General features: G+C 44.7%; 1 protein-coding gene across 4 annotated transcripts in view; it reads right to left on the minus strand.

Moving 5' to 3' along the window:
* Positions 1–7,363: 7,363 nt before the first annotated feature.
* DYM (dymeclin) overlaps positions 7,364–22,572 on the minus strand; it is a 439,846-nt gene continuing 424,637 nt past the window's right edge. For all 4 annotated transcript variants that reach the window (XM_057504164.1, XM_057504163.1, XM_036918624.2 and 1 more), the window contains one exon: positions 7,364–8,166. In XM_057504164.1, coding sequence (XP_057360147.1) covers positions 8,017–8,166 — 150 coding nt within the window. In that variant the 3' untranslated portion in view covers positions 7,364–8,016. The remainder of the gene's footprint in view (positions 8,167–22,572) is intronic.

Below are 22,572 nucleotides of genomic sequence, written 5' to 3' on the forward strand. Positions count from 1 at the left end.
CTCTCCCTGGCTGCCTTTAATACTCTGTCCTTGTCTTTGATCTTTGGCATTTTAATTATTATGTGTCTTGGTGTTGCCCTCCTTGGGTTCATTGTGTTGGGAGATCTGTGGGCTTCCATGGCCTGAGAGACTATTTCCTCCCCCAGTTTGGGGAAGTTTTCAGCAATTATTTCAAAGACACTTTATATCCTTTTTTCTCTCTTCTTCTTCTTCTGGTACCCCCGTAATGTGAATATTGTTCCATTTGGATTGGTCACAGAGTTCTCTTAATATTCTTTCATTCCTGGAGATCCTTTTATCTCTCTCTGCCTCAGCTTCTCTGTATTCCTGTTCTCTGATTTCTAATTTTATTAATGGCCCCTTGCACCTCATCCAATCTGCTCTTAAGTCCTTCCAGAGATTGTTTTATTTCTGTATTTTCCTTTCCACTTGATCCTTTAGGTTTTGCATATTTCTCTGCAGGTCCATCAGCATGGTTATGACCTTTATTTTGAATTCTTTTTCAGGAAGATTGGTTAAATCTATCTCCCCAGGCCCTCTCTCAGGGGTTGTCTGGGTGATTCTGGACTGGACCAAATTATTCTGCCTTTTCATGGCAATAGAGGTAGTCATAGGCAGGTAGTGCATGTGTTAGCTGGGAGAACAAAGTCCCTTCCTGCTTGCTGGTCGCCTTGCCCTTCTTGGCTGCCTGTGTTGGTTACCCGCACACTGGGATCAGCCTCCAGGTTAATCCCGTGAGCTGCCCTGGGCAGGTGGGGGGGCGGCCCTTGGAGTTGCCCAGAGCCCTGCGGGGTGTGGCAGGAGCACCGGATGTGTTCTCCTGCAAGAATGGCACCCCTCCATGCCTTGCCCAGGCTTCCTCTGTCTGTCCCGGGCAGCTATGTGCTGGCGGAAGCCTCTGGGTCTGTCCCAGACAGCTGCACACGGGGAGGAGACTTTGGGCAGCTGCTGTGGGAGCGGCTGCTCTCCAGCTGCTCCGCTGCTGTGGTGGGGCAGTGCCAGCTGGGGGGAATGAATGGCAGGCTGCTTATCACTGTGAGGGGCTTCAAAGCTGCGTTGCCACCCAGGGGGCTAGGGCGCCTGAAGTTCCTCAGTATTCCCAGCCTGCTGGGCTGAGTGTGTTGGGACAATTCCGTCCAGCTGTGAAGCCTGTGTCCCTTTAAGACTTTCAAAAAGCACTCACTTCTCTTTTGTCCCAGGGGAGCTGGCTGTGGGGACCCGCTCGCAAATTTTACTTTTCAGTTTCTCTAATATCCAGCGCACCATGCAATGTGTGTCTGTGCTCCCGGTGCAGATTACTGGGGCTGGTTATTTAGCAGTCCTGTGCTTCCACTCCCTCCCCACTCTGACTCCTTTCTTCCTACCGGTGAGTTGGGATTGGGGGAACGCTCGGGTCCCGCCAGGTCGCAGCTTTGTATCTTACCTTATCCTTTTTATGAGATGCTGAGTTCTTGTAGATGTAGATGTAGTCTGGCTGTTGTCCTGTATCTTCTGGTTTCTCTGTTAGATGTAGTTGTATTTGCTGTATTTTCAAAAATATGTATGGTTTTGGGAGATTTCTGCTGCCCTACTCATGCCACCATCTTGGCTCCTCCTCTCCATCTAAATTTAAAATTTATTAGCATTTATAATAACCTCTTAAATGTTTTCAATGTCTGTCTGATCTGAAGTGATTTGCCTGTCTTCTTTTGATACTGGATTTTCCTGTCCCTACTCCCTCCCCTTCCCTCCTTCATTACCTATCAGTCCTGTTCCTGGGTTATCAATCCTGTTAGTGCTTTTGTGGAAGCATTTTTTTTACTTTCTTGATTCCCTTTACTTCCCTTATTGTCTATTTGTGTTCTATATTTTGGTTTTTATTTTTGGGTTTCATTTGCTGGTTTTTATTTCATTTTTTAATTTTGAGGTGGTTGCTTAACCGATTTTCAGCCTTTCTTATTTTCTAACATGTGCATTTAAAGATATAAATTCATAACCATAGTTTTAGTTGAAATTCAAGTTTTTTTCCTCCATAAGTTTTTATAGTTTTTTTCATTATTTAGTACAAAATATTTCAAAATTCTTTAACAGATGGGTTAGAAATCAATTTAACTTCCAAATATGTGGTGATCATCAAATTATCTTTTTGGAATTGATTTCCAACTCAATTGTGTTATGGTCAGAGAACATATTGTTGTTTTTAATTAATCAATCCTTTCGAAGTTTGTTAAGATTTGTTGTACAGCTCAGCTTACAAATTTTGATGTATGTGTCATTTGTTTGAAAAGTATGTTGATGAGAGTAATGTTCTTCATGTATCCATTTGGCCAAGTTTACTAACTGTATTTGCTTAAATTCTATAACTTAATTTTTAAAAATATATGCTTGTTTTTCTATCAGTTGATGAAATAGGTATGTTAAAATGTGATTGCATCTTTTCTAAAATTTCCTAGTTCTATCAATTTTTATGTTTTGAGATTATATTAACTGCATAAAAATGTAATTGAATTGCCCTATTTATTTCTACTAATGCTTTTTTCACTTAAAGTTTAATATATCTACACCAGCTTCCTATGTTTGCTGTTTGCTGGTATATATTTCTCAATCCTTTTCTTTCCAAATTTCTAAATTTTGAAAGTGTCTCATGTAAACCGCACATGGTGGTTGTTTTTAAAGCAAGCCTGACAATCATTGGAGCACTAGCCCATTTACTTTTAATGTAATAATGGGTGCATCACACTTATCTTACAACTCGCAGTTTGTCTCACCTTCTGTTTCTTTTCTCTTTCTTATTCTCTTCCACAGCAATTAAACCTGTTCACTAATTACTCATCCTCCCTCATTAGCTTCAAAGTTATAATACACTCTTTTACCAATATTAGAACATGCATCCTTGACTTAACAAGGTCAAATGTTAAAGGTTTTTAAAAATCCTCTTGATAATACAAGGGCTAGGACCCTTAAACTAAATTTAAGCCCTTCTCACTTATATACTATCATATTCATGCATTTTATTGTGATATTGAAAACTCTACAATTACTGTTTCATGTAGTCAGTGTTTACATCAGCCTGTACCTTCCTCATTTTTATTGCTTTTCAGTCCTTCCTGAAGTTCTGTCCTTACATTTGGGAACATTTTCCTTCTGCCTTTACAACATTAAAAAAATTTTTTTTTTAATTTTGGTATTATTAATATACAATTACATGAGCAACATTGTGGTCACTAGATTCCCCCCATCATTAAGTCCCCACCATGTACCCCATTATAGCCACTGTCCATCAGCATAATAAGATGCTATAGAGTCACTACTTGTCTTCTCTGTGCTGTACTGCCTTCTGTGTGCCCCCACCCTACATTATGTGTGCTAATCCTTGACAATATTCTTTTAATTATCCTTTAGAATATGTGTGCCAATGAATTCTTCCAGTTGTTTAAAAATGTCTTTATTCTTCTTGCAGGGTATTTTCCCCAATAAGCAATTTCTAGATTGGCATTTTCGGCATTTTCAGCATTTTAAAGGCAGGATTTCATGGTCTTCCACTGCCTCTGTTGAGAATTCACCTCAGTTTATTGCTCCTTTGACGGTAATCTCCACCCACCCCATCCCCACCACCTGCAGCCTTAACATTTTCTCATTGTTTTTCAAGTTTTACTATGGTGTATGTAGGTGTGGGTTGTCTGTTTTATTTATTCCACTTGGGATTTGTTGGGGCTTCTTCAATTTATGGCTTGGTATCTTTCATGAGCTTTGAAAAAGTTCTCAGCCAGCATTTATTTATTTAAATATCTATTTCATGCACTTTTCTGAGGTTCTGACTACACTTAGGTTAGTCACCCCTACTGCATGCATCCTTATGTCTGTTACCCTCCTCTTCTAAGTTGGTACTTTTCTCTTCTGATTTTTCACTTTTCTTATTCTCTTCTCAGTTGTGACAAATCTTCTCTTAAATCTGGCTCTGAATTATTCTTATTCTTGTTATAGTATTTTTATGTTCTAGAATTTGCATTTGGTTCCTTTTTATAGTTTCAAATCTCTGAAGTTCTTGACCACACCTTTTTATTTTTGGACACAGAAATCATAGCTGTTTCAAATTCTATGACTGATGTATCTGGAGACACTGTGGGAATTTCCCCCCTGCTCTAATTGTTTTAATTCATGTAGTTCATATTATCTGACTTTCTCATAGACCCGGATAGTTTTGACTGTAATATTGTAGAAATAATGCTCTTGGAAGTCTAAGATCAAGGTGCTGGATGACCTGGTTCCCTGTGACATCTCTCTTCCTGGCTTATAGACGGTAGTCTTCTTGCTCCATCTTCACATGGAGCAGAGGCCTCTCTCATTTCTGCAGACAAGGGCCCTAATCCCATCATGGGGGCCCCACCCTCATGGCCTCACCTAGACCCACCTACCTCCCAAAGACCCCACCTCCTATTACCATCATGCTGCGGGTGAGGGCTCACAGACTCTGGGGGGATACATTCAGTCCTCAACAGCTCATTTCCTCCAGAGACAACATGAGTGTGCCTCTGCTGGCACCTAGGGACACAAATCTAGTTTTACCTCAATCCACCTTCAGGGACTGAGGTGACTCAGAAGCTGGGCCACAGTACCCATGAAGGATAGTCACTGGTTATAATGGAGGATGAGGGAGTCCCAGGCTAACCCTCTTGCTGGCACCTTCGATTGCCTTCTGAAATCAGGAGAGCAGGGTCTGCCATACACGAAACTGATCAAGGGAGTTGGGGGGATTCTGAAGACTCCCTTGTTATGGGCAGGCAGGGGATCTCAAATGGAAATAATATACCCTGAGATTAAATTTTATGTTTTAATACAGTTCTCAAAAAATAAAAATGCACTGTTTGCTGTGGGGTGTGTGCTATAATCCACTCCTCAGATTTTCATATTCATAGGAAGTTCGACTTTTCATCACAGAATAGAAACCCTGACCTCCCTGACTCTTGAAGGCAATGTAGGACACTGGAATAGCCTTGAATTTGGGTTCAGAAAAGTCCAAGGATCAGACCCTAAAATCAAGTGGTGGCAGCTACTGAAACTGCAGGCGTAGTGTCTAGGAGGGAATTAAGAAACCCAAAAGGTTGACCTTGCAAACTCAAGGTTATAAAGTATCAGCAAGTACCACAACTCTAATTTATGGCTCTGGAAAGGAACACAGAGTGACTCAGTTATGCAGAAAGATTTAATGGCTGATGTAAAACCCTGGCTCTCCAGAACCTAAATAACAGTATGTTGCCTGATGAATGAGATAGTAAGAAATCTAGGGTCTAAAGGCATCCCCTGACTAAACATTTCTCAAGTCACTGGTTGACTGATGCTGGTCCTGTGTTCTTTCCTCTCTCCATCCGCCACTTCTTCAGCCCCTGCGATTTCCTCCCGAAGGTTAGGGCTGTGTGTACACTGCACTTTCTACGTTGCACCTTCAGGGACCTTTCCTTCGTCCTCTTTGCCCTTGAGCTGCTCCACGCCTCCTCTCCCATCTGCACTGTTGAATGGCGGCCATCCTTTGTTGCCAATGTTGCAAGGCCATTGTTCACAGACCCTATGACGCCAGCCTCCATGGATAATTGTGGGAACCAGAGTTATAATTTTGAAACTTTTTTGCACAATGATAGGGAAGGTGCTACTGAAAGGGGCACATTATTTTAAGAATAAATATTATGGCAGAATCCTTTGTTGGTAAGATGACACAGTGCAATAACGGCATCGTATCTTGGGTAGAATTAGATGTTAACTTCCAACCAAACCCATGATGGTCCTACCTTGCCTCATTCTACACATTATTACTTTGCGAAACAATGACAAAAAACTCAAAGAAAATTAATGCAGGCCTAATTCAAGTTTATCATTTTATTGTTAGGTAACCTTTCACAAAAATAAACTGTGGCAGACTTGCAGAGCTGAGGCAGGGATGCAGGGGTGCCTGGCGCATGTACTCACACGCTGCCTCTAGGGCTGCGGTCCCAAGCTTTTAGGCCAGTGAGTACTCTACTGTGTGGCTGATGAAAGGAGGGGACAGGCGAGGGCAGGCAAAGGAGCCTGCTGGAGAATGGGGTTTGGGTGCACTTGGTGGGCCAAGGGGCCTGGGGAAAAGACTCTGGAATGTCCTCAATCAAGGCTTCCTTGGTAACCAGTCCTGTGACTGAGTTGTGGGGGACCGTTATTTCCTCCCGTCACAGACCTGACAGTCCTGCAGCCTAGTGAAGGCCCCGTGTCCGTACCCAACCCTCGGCCTCCGGCAACAGTTCCGCTGTCTTACCAGAGGCTCGTTGCTCCATAGGACCCTTTTTAAACGTGTTTTGGCTTAAAACGAAGCTTTGGATCAAATCAAATGCTTTGGAAACAAATTAAGGCTGTAAATCATTTCTCCACATGGGAAATACAAGTAATTGCTACCTGAAATGATAATCGTTCAGACGGTGAGGACTTCTCCCCCCCAAGCCTGCCTCTCCCCCAGTGCTGGACTAAGTGGAAGCCCGTAACATGTCTCACCTGCTGGCCGGAGGCCCTGACCCTGTGACCTCAAGTTAAATTCAAGAGAGGCCCAGCCGTTTGTGGAGACAGGTAAGAGGCCTGAGCGGAGCAGGGCCCGTGGAGGAGGGGGCAGGCGGCACTTGCCTCTGTGCCCACCTGCCAGCAATGGCGCCTCATAGGCTAGCCAGCCTCAGGGAGCTTCGGTTTCAGCACCCGTCCCGATGGGGATAACGAAACTGCCTGGCTGACCTCAAAGGCCTGCTGAGACGATGGAGCAGCCCGGGCTTTGCGCGGGTAGAAACCACGCAGATGAGCGCTAAGTGTCGGCAGCATTCTCCCCCAAGCTTGGTGTGACTGGAGACAGACAGAGATGACTCAGGCCTCCAGCCCAAGGACACAGGCACAGGAAGGAGGCTGGTTCCTGACACAGGCTGGACAACGGCAGGTTGAAACGGTGCTCAGTCCCACCGGGGATTATGGGCTTTCTATGCAGACAAGCAAATATTTTTATGTCTTTGAGAATGAAACTCAGCTCTTTATCTAGACTAAAGAAGTGCCCATGGACATGGAGCAGGACTCAAAATGACCATCCCATTCCGCCCCCAGCGCCTGCTGCTCCACCAAGTGCCTTCGCCCAGGGCCACCCCGATGGCCGTTTCCCTCAGAGAAACTCCTTCCTTCCTCCAGCTCAGGGCCGAACATGTGGATTGTACGGGCCCCAAAGAATTTAAACAGTCAGAAATAAAGAGAAAAACATGTTTTTCATCTCATGGGGAATACTGTATTAATCAAATTGGTTGCCTTTTCTCCTGTTAGTCTGAAGAAAAAAGACTACTTTCAAAATGAAGTTTTTCTTTTCCCAATGATTAACACACATAGATTAGCTGGATTTGTGCTAGACTCCAATTTAATTCAGCTACAGCTCAGAGGCCAAGTCCACAGAAAAGATAATCCGGGCTTCATGAGGAGCATGTGTTTCTTTGACATAAAGATGCTGAAATCTGAAGGCTCATATCCAGCTGCCTGGGCAATGTTATTAAATTGTGGCTTTTTGAAAGGCAACCCTGCTACATACACATACACGACTTCATTTTCTTACCGATTCCTGTCTTGTCATCTTTTCAGATGGGAATTTCTTAATGGTGAAAGAAACACACACACACAATAGACTAAGACAAAAATCTTGAACATGCAAAAAAAAGTATGTACTGGTGAAGTATTATATGCCCAAGGCATCAGGTTCCTGGAAAAGCTCTAGATTTTTGGTTTAGAAATAAAACTGCATGTGGAATAGCAGGTTTTTGCATTTATTATTGTTATGTGCTCCCCCACCCCCGTTTTGTACTATGATCTAAGCTGAGTGATCTACTGCCAAATGGCACCAATTCTCCAAATCCAAGTGCGCAAGGGAAACACGCCTGTGTGACCCTCTTTAATAGAGGATACACCAGGCAATCTGTCTACTTCTGCTCCCCAGGAAGAAAATAACTAGAAGGGCTGCTGGACTGGGCAGGGGACAGGGTGGGAGGTGGCGCCCCACCCTCAGTCGGAATCCATCGTGAACAGCTGGATGTCCTGTGGGTTCCAGTAGAGGCCGACTGCTGAGTTGTAGACCAGAGACCAGACATAGGGGATGAAAAACTCCTCAGGCTGCTCCTCTTCCACATATTTGAATTTCAATTCTGGAAATTTCTGCAATGAAAACAAGATGATTTTATCACCTCAGGGTTCCAGGCAAGAGCAGCAATAGTTGTAAGTGGTGGTGTGGGGAGCAGGGAGCCCTCCTACCCTAATTGGTCAGTGGGCCTGAGAGCTCTGGTTCTTACAAGATCCAGCTTCCAAGTGATTCCTGAGAAAATGCAGGTTATGGAAGGCAAAGTGGAAGGGCAAAGAAGCCCATCGGTACTGGTCAGCTGACATCTGTTTGCCGAGAGCATTCCAGACCGGAACAGGGGAAAGGATGAGGAACTTCAGACTGGGAAACGGGCCCTGCCTGGCGTAGCAGGCAGGTTTCAAGAGAGAACTGCCAACCGTACAATGCTGAGGGCTGCTTCTTCCAGAGAGACTTCACTTTCAGGCCTGAATCACCTTGGAGATGAAGACTTCCCCTCACGATCCCTAAGCCTTGACCAGCAGAGGCAGGCGCACGTCCACGGTGGAATGCTGGGCACAGTTCTGGGGTAGCAGCTGCCTGGCACAGCTTAGCTTTGGCCTTGTCTTCCTCAGGGCCCAGTGGTGGTGGCTCTGGCCTTGCAGAGGAAGAGGCTGAGGTGACTCCTCACTGAAGCTCAGGAAAAGCTTAGGTCTGGCTCTAAAAGCATCTCTGGGAGACCCAGGCCTGCACTCTGCAGTCCCAGGTGTTAAGCAAGAACACCGACCACGTCAAAGTCCTAAGGAGCACCTACGTTGCAGTGCTTCACCGGGATTTGGGCTTTTCATTTCCTTATTTTACTCCCAACCTTGTTATTCCAGCGAGGGCAGAGAACCACTATTCTCCTTTCAGCAGCCTGGGAACTGCCTGAGTCTACCAGAAGCCCCCAGGCCTCGTCCCTTGCCAAGATGACTCCAGCAGAAGAGGCTGCAGTTTGGTGACCTCTGTCCCAGGAGGGGCCGAGAGAAGGGGTACAGCAGAGGTTGAGGGAAGGGCTGAAAGAGGATAACCACAGAATGCATGGCCCATGAGGGCTGAGAAACTTTCGAAGTATCTGTTTCGTCTGCTGCTATGTTCCCATAGACAGTGGCCAGGCACTTAACAGGATGAACGAATGAATCAATGAAACAGTCAGCCATATACTGAGGACCAACTACATCCCAGGCACAACAGGAGACGCTCTACATATATTATCTTATTCAGTCTTTATGTGAGTCATCCATTCATTCATTCAATTTGAGACTCTGTTGCTCTTTGCCAGGCAGGCACGGAGTGTGTCAGGGCCCAGGAAGAGAGAATGCAGCAGCCGCAAAGGGCCTGTCCTCACAGAGGGTGCATTTGACTGGAGGTCGGGGAGACAAACAGCAGCAGCAACACTAAAACAGTGTTAACGGAGTACTAAGAAAAGGAAGGACAAGAGGCACTAGAGGCTGGAGGGGGCAGCCCGGAGAAGAGGAAAGCGTGTTTCCCCAGAGGGAACAGCACGGAGGAAAGGCCTGTGTGTGAGGCCTGGGGCACACAGGCTGGAGGGCAGAGAAGTGTATGCATTGGTAGCAAGGTCCAGACATAGATGGGTGGATGAGGAGACAGGGCCCCATGAATCCTGGCCTCCATGCTAAGGTCCCCAAAGCCTTTGAAGAGTCTGAGAAGTAGACTTGAGGAGAAGGGCTCTGGCAGGGACCACTCCAATCTCAGGGCAGAGAGCTGGAGGGCATCGGGGTGCGGTGGAGCCAGGCCTGGTCCAGGTGACAGGCAACAGGCCTGACCTAAGATGACACTAACTGCGTGGATTTTAAAGATACTACAAGGAAAGAGGGATATGGGTAGGGGAGACACACACACACACACACACACACACACACACACACACACAAAGTTGTAGGATTTTTAAAACATGTATAATCATTAAGACCAAACATCAAACTGCTGGATCCTCAGAGTTCCAGAAAGATGAGCAGGAGCAGAGTTAAGTAGGAGATGCTTCTGGCAAGGTGAATTTTGAGTTAAATCTTGAAGAAGTATAGGAATTGCTGAAAAGGAGGATACTCGGTCATGGGTGTTACTTCAACATACCATGGCCGGCTAGTCCCCGTCTGTTCTGGCGTTAATGGAAACCAACTCTATTCCACGGCTCCTTGGGTGTAATGTAAATATGTGCACAAATGGTTTTATAAGCAGCCCAAACTCCAGCTTTACCTACCCCTATATTCTCCCTCATACTTCAGAGGCCTTTGCAAAACTACTCTGGTTTAATGAAAACCCAAGCCTTTTCCGACTCTCAGTGTTTTGAATCAGTTCTTGGTTACCTCAGTGTAGGCTATCCAAGGTATGTGATTCACATAAATACAAGGCTGGAGGGCGCTGATGGCAGTGTTAGTGACTGCAGTTGAGAGGACCTCTCCCACTGGGCTCTTGGTTGGCTCAGGGATATGACATGACTGAGATTCAGTAAGGCCTTCCAGTTTTCAATTCCCTTGTCACACTCACCAAGCCCCTGACAACCCCAGAGTTCTCTGTGTGCACCATAATGGCTCAGCAGCTGGGTGGTTTCTCTGCAGCCTCGGGTTGTCAGGTAAAGGAGAACAGGGTTCTTGGAGGTGGCAATAAGTCTTTGTCATGGAATCTGGTGTCTTATGGGTAACAATACAATGATATGATTTTCCGTGAAAAATCTCTATTTTCGCAATAGCGTGCAGGTAGCAGCTACCACCAACCAGGAGCTCCCAGTGCATCAAATACGTCTGGAAGGTCCGCATGCAGCATCGTGGTCAGTCACCACTGTGTCCCTGAGGCTGATGTCCAACCCCATTCATGGAAGGTAAAGTGGGGCCGGGAAGGCTAAGTGGCTGGTTCTAGGCCACACCGCCTGCAGGGTGGAGTTGGGACTAAAGCCTAGGTTTCACAAGGTGGGAAAGTCCATTTGAAGGCACATCGGAGTCATAGCCACTCTAGCATTTTGTCCTTAGATTTGATTCTCCAAGGAAGCCGTTGGGGTCAGTTCTGTGCCCTCTCACTGAACCCAGCAGACCACTGGTTCTTGCAAAAGTGACCAAATGCACGATGACATCAGTAATCCAGAAAGGACCGGGGGTGGGGGGGAACCTACGTTTGAAGGGGAAAAAGAGTTCACTCTCTATTAATGGAGATTAAAGTTCTGTTCTTAGAATGGCTCAAACTTTAGAACACAGCTCACACTGACTTAGGGGAGAAGCAAGGACCAGGGGTGCAGAGATGGAGGTATGAGAAGGTCTGAGCCCCACACTGCCTCTCTCAGCTGGAGTAACAGCATCCTCCATTTCTATGTGGTAAGGTAGCCAACAAGATATACTTCCTGCTGATAGAAATAAAAATGACTAAAAGATGTGAAACCTTTACTGCATCAAGTGACACCCTTGGGGGTTTTCCTATGAAGGCCTTTAGGAAAGGATGTGAGGCAATTATACGAGGTTGCTCTGTGTCTCTAAGGAGGGTGGGATGGGAGAGTGAGCAAACCAACCACTTCCCTAAGAATTACTGCCAGCTGAAGTAAAGAAAGGTAGGCAAGAGCTGCTCAATGGGGGGCATATCGTTTATGGGCTGGCACTAAGTTTACCTGCCCTCATGGTGTGGGGGAAATCCTGATGACTGTTCAGTTGCAAAGAGTAATGAGTCAAAATGGTCCTTAAATCATGCATAGGCAGATCTGGGAAAGGCGACTAGAAGCACCTGGCATCCCCATGACTATCCTTCCTACCACCTGGTAAAAACTGAGCTGCAAATGCCTCATTTTCATTTTGGCTCATGTCGAAACAATAATCCATCTCACTCTGGAGTGAGTAAATGTAGTAAACAGAAACTCACTGTAGGGTGATACCCAGAGTGGCAAGAACATCCTGTATATAACAGTACATCAAAAAAGTATATAAAATAGCATAAATGATCTGTCAATAGTAGACACGTATTGCATTACAAAGTTTTTCTTTAAGTTGATCAGTGATTATTTCTTAGACCATGAAAACTTAATAATCAATTCTAAAAATTATGGCTAACATTTAGAGATACATAACTGGTTACCTATTGTATGGCAGGCATGTTCAAACACTTTACATATAGTTACTCATTTAATCTTTGAAGTAACTATATGTCAGGCAGGCAGATAATCTGAATTTTAGCTCCATCTTTTCCCATTCATTCAGCAAATATTTACTGAAGGCCTACTGTGAGGTAGCACAGTACTAAAAATACAGGTGTGAGAAGACATACACAATCCCAGCATTTAAGAGCTTAAAGTCCAGTCCTCATTAGCTGGGTGACTTGGGACAAGTCTTCACCTCATTCAGACTCAGGCTCTTGAAAGATAAAGCTTACTGTGAGATTTTTGGATGAAAGTATCCTGTTGAATTCACAGAGCTGTGGACAGAAGGGACACTTCTAAGATGTATGTGATATTAGGAACACAATCTGGGTGTTCCCAGCCTCCCTGTGTGGTGGTGTGGCATCTGAGTGCTGAGCTGAGCGGGGCTGGGGTGGCTGAGGTTATCCAGCAGTGAGGACACCAAACCGTCTGTTGGGAGCCCCCGGAGCCAACCATCAGGGGAGTCAGGGGAAGTGACAGACACAAAGAGCCCCCAGCGCCAGGTACTTCCCACTCGCCTGTGACCACCCTGTAAAAAAACGAAAGGGGCACCTCTCAACTCATCAGTTTCTTTCTTTCACAACGATCGATTGGCACTTACTTTGTTTATTTGTTTACCATGTACACTTGCCTCTCCCACTAGAAATGGATTCCAGGAAGGCAGGGACCTTATGAGCACATGGCATGCGCCTGATGTATAAGAAATGTTTGCTGAATGCAGAGTCACATGACTGCTGCATGACTTCCAAACTGCACAGTAATCCTGTGACAAGGGAATTATCAGCTGTGCTGTGCAGCTAAGAAAACCAAGGCTCAAAGGGATACATAACACGCCAATGAGCACAGAGTTAATAAGTGATGGAACCAGAGGCTGAACGAAATGTACACCTCTCCACTGTGGCCTCCCCAGAGTCTATAGGTACCTGGCTGTGTGCAGCTTTAAAATGTCTAAATCCAGTATGGACACTAGGTTTCCATGTCTTTCCAGTAATGATAACGAGTTTCGAACATTTCTTCAATGTCCCCTGACCACCAAGTCTCTCATCCTTGGTGCCTGAGTTTCCTTACCATGACGTGATGGAATTGATCGCCAGGTCCCTTTCCAGCTACCAGCAAGCTGGCTAGTTTGAGGCAAGGCACAGCATTTCTCCAGGACTCATAGTTTTCTCACCTAGTGTACAAGGAAGGACCTCTGACTGGGTGTGGTTTTATGAGATGACCCCACTAAGGCCACACGTCCGTATTTTCTGCCATGCCTCCCAGGCTCTGCTGGGGCACCCTGGAGAAAGGGCTGAACGGCTGGGCCTGAGCTCAGCTGCAACCCTGAAGCCACGCATTCGCTGGCTTCTCCTGGAACAGTTTCAGGGGAAACGGTAAATACCTGAAGGTTTCTAAGCTGTCCTGTGGGTTGACAATAGATAATTTTAAGGGCTGAGAATCTCAATCACTTAAAACCAAGACAAACACAAGGCTGAGACTAAGCTGCTCTGTGGCCTGAGAGCTCTTGGCTAAGTGGGTTGAAGTTCCAGGCATGGCCCCCTGCTGAGCTGGCTTAGTGAAGGCCTGACCGCTTTCAGAGACTGGGCCCCAAAGTCACTGTCTCCTGAGTGTGGAGACACCACACTCAGCTCGGAGGAACCGAAGGAGCAAGTAGAGACAGAGTAGCATGAACACACTTCTATACTGCAACACCTGAACGCTGTAGCCAGTACACACGCACGCCCCTCAATCTACAGGGCCAGCTCCTCTCTCCTCAGGGCAACCAGTGTGCTACAAGATATTATGTGCTTTGAACTTTTTATCGGCACTTCAAAAGGTTCAGAAAAGGGGATGAAGCATAAATAGCAAAAAAAACAAGAGCATGTTCCTATACAAAGCTAACATTTGAGAGCACAGGCTAAAGGGCTTCCTTTTTCCTGCAGTGAGTTGTTTTTAAGATAGTGTACTGGGAACACCTTAAAAGACTGAATAATAGGCACAAATCATGAAGAGTTTTGAAAACACTAATTCAGTGAACCCACCCAATCTACCTGTCCACCTAGCTAAGGGAGAGCCAGCATGGCTGGGGATGTAAATGCACAGTTCTTAAACATGTGCATCTCTAATACATCTTAGAAGTCTTGAGAGCTAAGGAAAAGACAGACAAAAGGTTTTATTTAGCACTAATGACAATGGGGACACATTTTGTCAGGACTCAGTCCAAGAAATGTCAGTCTGAATGTCAGATCAACAACCTAGGAAAAGCCACTCTTTCCTTTATGTTCCTTCAAGCCTGTGGAGAACAATAATGCCATCCCGTGATGGCTGAGCGAAGTCTAACTTCCTCACTTGAGAATGTCTCCATTTCTGACTCAGTCAACAAACGCCCCTGAGCTCCCAGGTCCCAGGCCACGCAGGCATTCCCAGGCCTTCCCATCAGACATCCACCCAGCTCCTTCTCCCCACACCTCCTCCCTAGACTGCTTAGGCCTCCTTCGGGTTCCAGCCAGTGACGGCGGCGTGGATGTGCCTGAGGACCCCTACAGCTCTGGGAAAACAAAGGAGAAAACTGGGGGGATGGGGACTTAGATTTGATAGTTACACAGAATTCATGTGAAAGAGGCTAGCAGAGGGCATGGCACTGGCCACCTTGGGCTCGGGCTTTTGCCCCTTACTTTCTGAGGAAATTGCCTTGTGATGACTCAACAAGGAGAGAAAACCCATCTCTCAAGCTTGGAGCTTGTTCTCAATCCAAAGCTACTTACAACAATCTCTGGTGTTTTGATTTTTGGAGCCAGAGGTAGTGCTAGACTCTCAAATTTGGTTGGAACATTTTTATCAGCTCTAGTGACTCAACCCACCACAGTGGGACATCCAGATGCCCAGCCCAGAGACAAAGCAAAGGGCTGGTTTGGTGGTTGAGACTTGGGTATGATGCAGACCAGAAGCTTTGAAGATTGTCTCTGCTGCCAGTCATGTGACCTGCTGAAAACCCACAGGCAGTTCAGTGAACGGATGGAGGGCTCAACTGTAACAATTCTATTACCAGAGAAGGTCAATGGAGTTTTCCCCCTTCCACCTAACAGTTATATAGATAGTACCAGAATCTCTAGCAAGCATCTGGCATGGCTCCAGAAAGCTTAGTGCAATTTAAAACCAAAGAGCTACATGGCACATTAAAAACAATTCTTTAAAAGACCATATTAGGCCTCTGAAGAGACAAGTGATGGGTGATGGTCAGGAGCAAGGCAGCTGTCCGCACAGGCAGGTGTGCCCCTGAGGATGGATGAGGTGAGTTGCTGCGAGCAGCACATGCATGCAGAGCCTGCGGTGCCTGGGTTCTGTGCAGCTGAAAAGGAAACTGGTTTCAAGATCCTGTCATAAGATAGCAAAGGGAGCATTTGCATACAACCTTTATATCTGGGGGTGAATCTGGGACTATCTAACTCATACATGTTAATGACCCCACTTCTTCTTCTGTCGTTTTTTTTTTTTCAGTAGATGTGTCTCCCCAGTGCTTAGAATACTGGCAGAGGCTTACGGTATACTTGATGAGTGAAGGAAGGAAGGAATAAACTAATAAGTGAATGAATAAATAAAAAGGAGTGAAAATTGTTGTTTGTAAGAGTTATTGGGAGGGGGGGAGGTTTGAAAAATTCAGTCCTGTACACTAAGTGAGTTAGAGTTAGTGGAATAATTGCCCAAATTTTGACAAAATGAGCCAAATTAAGCCCATGTCATTTTGAGGAGCAAATAAGCTGACTTATTGGGATTCTGAGGGCAATACTTCAAATCTAACAGATGTATTTACTTTCAGATTGCCTGCTCTCCTTGTTTGCCACTATCTTAGCAGTGTCATGTTCTTGCTTGCCCAGGAAAATCTGGGTCATGGGTAGCAGATAATGTTGATATAGATAGTCACTGCCATATTTTGCATTTCAGTATATATTTAATTGTGGAAAAAGAAGTGAGGTCATTAACATGTATGAGTTAGATAGTCATGAACTAGGCTGACGTATAATATGTAAACTGAGACAAGTTCCATTTTTAATGAGTCTTTACTTTTGTCAAGATTGAAATACAGTTTTAAAAAAGGCAGGCTGGGGGGGGACAATATGGACTCAAAATTTAATACTTATGCCCTGTTGTATCTGTGATCATCTTTCTTCACTAATTTCCTTTTTTCAGACTAATATGTGAACTAAGAGAGTGGGAAATATGAATTTGGAGGAAGATTCTGAATCATGTTTAGACAAATTCTGGTAAAACAAGGATCTCTGCTGAGTCTGAAAAGTTCATGTTGGCAGTTACGTGCGGATGACATGCAGAGAACGTCCCCAGGGACAGGGCAGACAAGAGGCTCCCCTGGCATGCCCAGGCCCAGACAGGGGTGCCGCGGAGCAAAAGGGTGACTATACACACAGCCCTGGCCACAGTATGTCAAAGAGATACCTGGAAATAGGCTTCTAACTAAGACAAACATGGAGATAGGAAGTTACCTTAATTTCTTAAGAGTCTTCTTTGAACATTCTTAGGATTTAAGTTAAAAGCAAACATGATAGTTTTTCAAGGTTTCAAGGGTCATAAACCATTCTTAGAAAAGTCATGCCTTAATTATTCTTTAGCAAAAAGTTAAAACAAGGCTCTGATAAAGTCAATATTCCCATACATCCATTATATAGGAGGATTTTTTTCCCTCTGCTTATGGAAAGAACAATCTATTCCAAGTGTTATGTGAAAAGCCTTGTGGTTGCTCAGCCAATGATGTTTTTGTCAATCCACTTGGAGAAAATCCTAAATTCCATGAATCTAATGGCAAGCATTTTATAACCTAAAGATTAGTCTTAATACTTCCTATGGCTGTACTTCCCCGTGGCCCAAGCAGGATCCATGAGTGGGTGGGCCAGACCTGTGACTTCCTGTCCAGAGCAACAGTCCTAGCCTCGTGATTATTCCAACATGTGCTGTCCATGAATTAAAAGGACATAATAAGATTTGTTTACTTCTTCACAGTCCTTAGGACTAACAAAAGGAATCAGGAAATCTAGAAGAAAGGGAAAAGAAGCAGAATGCTCTAAATGACTCCTATAATACTACTATGTGCCAAAAAGTAGAATTTGGTATGAAGTGAGTCTTAGATTCCATTCAAGACTGGTTATGTGAGTGAAGTTGCACAATCATGGAAATGTGAGGGACAGCCATCTAGAAGATGGGATCCTCCAGCTTCAGCAACACAGGTCTAGGTCAGCTAGAAAAATCCATTGTTACTTTCCTGAGCCTTAATTCTAAGAAATCATGGCATCACAGAATGTCAGCACTAGATGTTCCACCCTCCCATATTTACTACTACTCTTAAAAAGAAGGTATAAATGTACAAAGAAAACCACAGAAAACCTTAACAGTCCTAAGGTACACCAAGTAAATTGGAATTCACATTCAATGACTAGAGTGTAAGTTTACTTTTTCAAGAAATTGTTCCAATATAGTGAACATATACATTACGTCGGTTCCAAAATGCCTTTAAACTCAGGCTTGCTCTCTTTGGGAAAACAGTTATTTTTCAAAAATTAAAAAAAAAAATGTGATAGCTAAATTGGTTGTTTTTACCCCCATGAAGTCGGTAAACATATTATGAATTGACTCAAAAGCTTGATTTGGTGTTTTATATTACATAGGCATCCTCTTAGTGTGTTCTTTCAAGTTGTAAAATAGGTATCAATTGTGAAATGTTCAACTGGTTGAAAACCTCAGGACAGGAGATAAGCAATGAATGCATCAGGAAGAACTAAGCAAAGCAGTCTGTCTAATTTTTTTTTCAGGGAAAACACGGCACAGGAAGGAGCAGAGAGCAGTGGGTGGTTGGGGAGGCCACCGAGGGAGGGGACAGAAGAACACTAGCCCAGGAGCGTCATGTGAGCTGAGAACAAGGCCCCAAAAAGGAAACTGAAGGAGAATCTACACTTCTATATATTAAACTATAAAGCTAAAATAATTGAATGGTAAAATATCCCTCTAATTTGGACCATCACAGGTGTATGTAATTTAGAATTTATACCTGCTGTGTAATAATCACAGGAGAACGAACCAAAAGATCTGTATAAAATATTTCATCTAGGGCATATAGGATACATTTTATAGTTCAAAAAAAAGTGGGTGAGATTCAGACTTAAAAAATTTTAATTTTGAAAATTTAAGATTTAAAAATTTCAAAATATACCCTAGTCCACGACAGAACCAAAGCCCCATTTCCTTTACGTACTGCACTGTACAGAATCCCCGGGTTCCACACCCCCACACTGCTTCCTCCTCTCTGTCTTTCCTTTCTTGTCAACTAACCCATCTGTCACAAGGGAAACACTGTATGGCGAGTATAAAGAAAAATCCCAACCCTCAAAGTGCTGAAAATCTCATAAGGTGACAAAATACAAATGTACACACGAAATATTTAAATAGCAATCTCATTGTTAAATATCAAGAAGAGTGACACTGAGAGTGAACTACCGAAGAGTTCCTAGCAGGAACAGCTCAACCAATCTGTCACGTCTGGGACAGTCTTCATGGAGGTAGTGGGACCTAGACTGCAAGGGCGGGTAGGGAAGGGACGAGGAAGTCACTTCAGGCAGGACAAGCAAGGCAGGAGGGAAGAGTGGGTTAGAAGGCCGAGGGCAGAGGACAGGCAAAGGAACATGGGGAGAGGTAGTGAGGGCCGGGGTCCTAAGGGTGGGCTGGGGTCAGAGTTCAGACTGTGCAGCTGATCCTTGAGTAATGTGGGCTTAGGAGTGCTGACCCCCACGCAGTCGAACATGTAACTTTTGACTCCCCAAAATCTTAACTACTAATAGCTTACTGTTGACTAGAAGCCTTACCAATAACAAAAATAGTCAATTAATGCATATTTTGTATGTTCTATGTATTATATACTGTATTCTTACAATAAAGTAAGCTAAAGAAAATATATTGTGTTGCATTTATTGGAAAAAAGTCTGTAAGTGAACCTATGCAGTTCAAGCCAGCGTTGTTCAAGGGTCAGCTGTACCTCATTTTTCCGGGATCCTTCAGGACTGGGGAGGGGCAGTGAAGAAAGCAGAGTGGTAGTGAGTTTTATGAAAATGACTGGGCGGGACAGGTGGTAGTGACGGTGTGTGTGTGTGTGCATGAGAGAGAGACAGAGAGGAGAGATTTCCTCAAACTGTCCTGCCGCCCAGCCCCCATCCAAAGGTCATGTTAGAGAAATGAGATCCACAGACCAGTAGAATCAGTCTCACCTGGGTAGGCACTTGTTAGAAATGTAAATTCTTGGGCCCCAAACAGACTGTGATTCAGGAAGGTAAAAGGGAAAGAATGACCAGAGATAAAAAGCATTTCGACCGCAGAGAAGGCGCCCCATGAGGGGGGAGTCTTCAGGACTGGGCAGGACTGCGGCTGCGGGGCTGCCGAGGCGCCCCAGCGTACTGGAGGCGGGAAGGGTCAGACACCACGAAAACAGCTTCTCACTTGACACACAGGGAAAACGAGGCCCACAGTGGCAAAGACGACTTACTTCAGGACTCAAGGCTAAAATGTGGTGGTGACCTAACTAGAAATTAGTATTTGTGGCCATTGGCTAGGCTGGCCCTAAGATATAGACAGAGGCTGGGAACCATCTTTAAAAATTTTTTTATATATTTATTTTTTATTAAAATATCATTGATATACAATCTTATGATGGTTTCAAATATACAACACAGTGGTTCAACAGTTACCCATATCATCAAATCCTCACCCTCTCCAGTTCGGTCACTATCCATCAATGTAATAAGATGCTACAGAATATTAACTGTACTCTCCATGCTGTACTACCATCTGGTGACCAACCTATATTGTGACTGCGAATTATTGTGCCCCTTAATCCCCTTCTCCCTCCCCACCCACCCTCTCCAACCCCTCCCCCTTGGTAACCACTAGTCCCTCCTCAGTGTCTATGAATCTACTGCTATTTCGTTCCTTCTGTTTTGCTTTGTTTTTATATTCCACAAATAAGTGAAATCACTTGGTATTTGTCTCTCTCCATCTGGCTTACTTCACAGAGCATAATACTCTCTAGATCTATCCATGTTGGTGCAAATGGGAAGATTTCTTTTCTTTTCATGGCTGAATAATATTTCATTGTGTATAGGCTGGAACCTTCATGGAGCCTGAGAACAGAGTGAAGGTGATCAGCAAGAAAACGTATGGGAAAGGGTGGTGACGAGTGGCGTTTCAAGCACATCTAGTAGGTCTAAATCTTGCTAGGAGCTCCCTAGTTCCAGAAGTATGCTACCATTTCACAAATAACGAACTTCTTTTTTGTTACTGTTGTCTGTCTTTAGAGATGACCGTGTTAATGGGGAACAGATTTGGTGTAATACAGTGGCAGGAGCTTTCTAATCCCCGGTGGTACCCTTCTGTTTGGTTGAAATTTTAAACAGACCATGCAGGATCCTGCCCCTGGCCCATCTTCTTAACAGTGCACTGTCAAATTGCACAGTGTCCCCAAAGCACAGAGGTGCTAAACGTGCAAAGTGTTCAAGTGCTTTGGATAAATAATTTAAGTCCCTTTCTTGGACAAAGGTCTCCCTGCAGTGAGAATGGGAAGGCAAAGATTATGATGGGCTGAAGACTGGAAAGTCTGCATGAAGAAATGTCTTCCCCAAGAACTCCAAGAGAGCACACAGAAAATAAATGGACTGGCCGCTAGTGGCTGACAACTGCGCTGACTGTGCCCCACCTGACCCGCACCTGTGCCAGCTGGTGTTTGTCCCCACGCTGGCCATGCCATAGGAGGGGCAGTGGGAGCCCAGCCAGAGAAGGGGAGTAGCAGGGAGGCAGGGAGATGGCCAAAGGAGACCTCAGGTTAAGTCGCTGCAGTCACACTGCTGTTTCTTTGGCTATCACCCTCTGTTCCCACTTTCCCGAACAGAGGCAGGACCCTTAAGACAATTTGGAGAGACTTGAGAGCCACAAAGCGGGCACGGCATCCTTTATTCTAGCACCATTACTGAACAGCCAGCTGAGGGGTATTTACTGTCAATATTATGGCAGAAAAAAAAAATACCCGAATTCTTTACTTTCCAAAGCCAACGTGGAGAGAGGGTAATGAACAAGGGACAGGTGATGCAATCAAAAATCAAATATGACCTGATGTCAGTTCGTATGCCACCGAGGAGATATTCATGGAAAGCTAAGGAATGTGAAGATATTAATAATTGTAAGCTGAAACAAAGATCAGATCTTCCATTTACAAAAGCCTATTCTTTGCTGTTCATGAGTCCTGCTTTTACTCCTTCCTGTACAAGAAGGCAGAGGCTTTTTATGTTTCATTCTTTAGTGTGTCAGAAGTTTAAAAACTGGCCCACTGTATCTAAAGTGGAAATACTGTACTGGCCTCAGGGCACGTTAGAAATTAACTGCGCTGGTATAAATATATGTGATTTCAATTTTTTACCATTATTTACTTATGACAGGGACATTTCACAACTTTATGAATAAGAACCACTTAAAGATACATTCAGAGGTGGCAGTGCAGGATATTAAGCAACAGGACCAGGCCACCTGAGAAAGTGCGAACCTACACGCTCTCAAGAGGCTGCTCGTGGGGCCCCAGGTTTCTCACTGACACTGTTCAAGCACAGGGTCAGGCAGGGCCACAGACCTGTGGAATGGTGGTCAGAGAAAGCAAGGCAAGGAATCTTGGAGTCACACTTTTTTCTATTTTCTCTGCAATAGTGGCTCTGATGCTACAGATATGGGCAGAAGTGATAAATGCAAATATCAACTGAGGAAGCTGGTCTGGGCCCTGGGAGCCACTAAGCCCTGTATCATTCAGAGGCTGGGTCAGGCAGAACATTTTGACTCCTGTCCCTTTTAATTCTTCAGCTTAGACTGGCAGTTGGTGCTTAATGCTCCTCATGGCAATAGTCATACTTAACAATTATCTGAAATTGAAATAAATGCTGATAAGGAAGCACAAACTTTTAAGACTAATCTCTATCTCTCCCATCTAGGCTATAGATGGTATAATGGAGGGAAAATTCAGGATGTCTGAATTTGAGACCTAGCTCTGAAGCTAATAAACTTGGACAAATCGCGTCACCTCTTTGACATTCCGTTACCTCATCTGTAAACCATAGGGCTGTCACAGCCGGCTCTGACTGGGGTGGGGACCAATGCTGAAGACTGCCTGCCATGTCTGAGTGATTCATGCAGGGATGGGGGCTCAGTAAAGGCCAGGTGGGGCCGCTAGGCCAACCCAGTCAGCACCTTGCCCTGCCTTGTCCACACAAGGCCACAGGGGGCCCTAAAAGAGCCTATCTCCTGCCCTGTGACAAATGGGGAA

Source organism: Manis pentadactyla, chromosome 6 (genome assembly GCF_030020395.1).
Source record: "Manis pentadactyla isolate mManPen7 chromosome 6, mManPen7.hap1, whole genome shotgun sequence".
NCBI lineage: Eukaryota > Metazoa > Chordata > Mammalia > Pholidota > Manidae > Manis > Manis pentadactyla.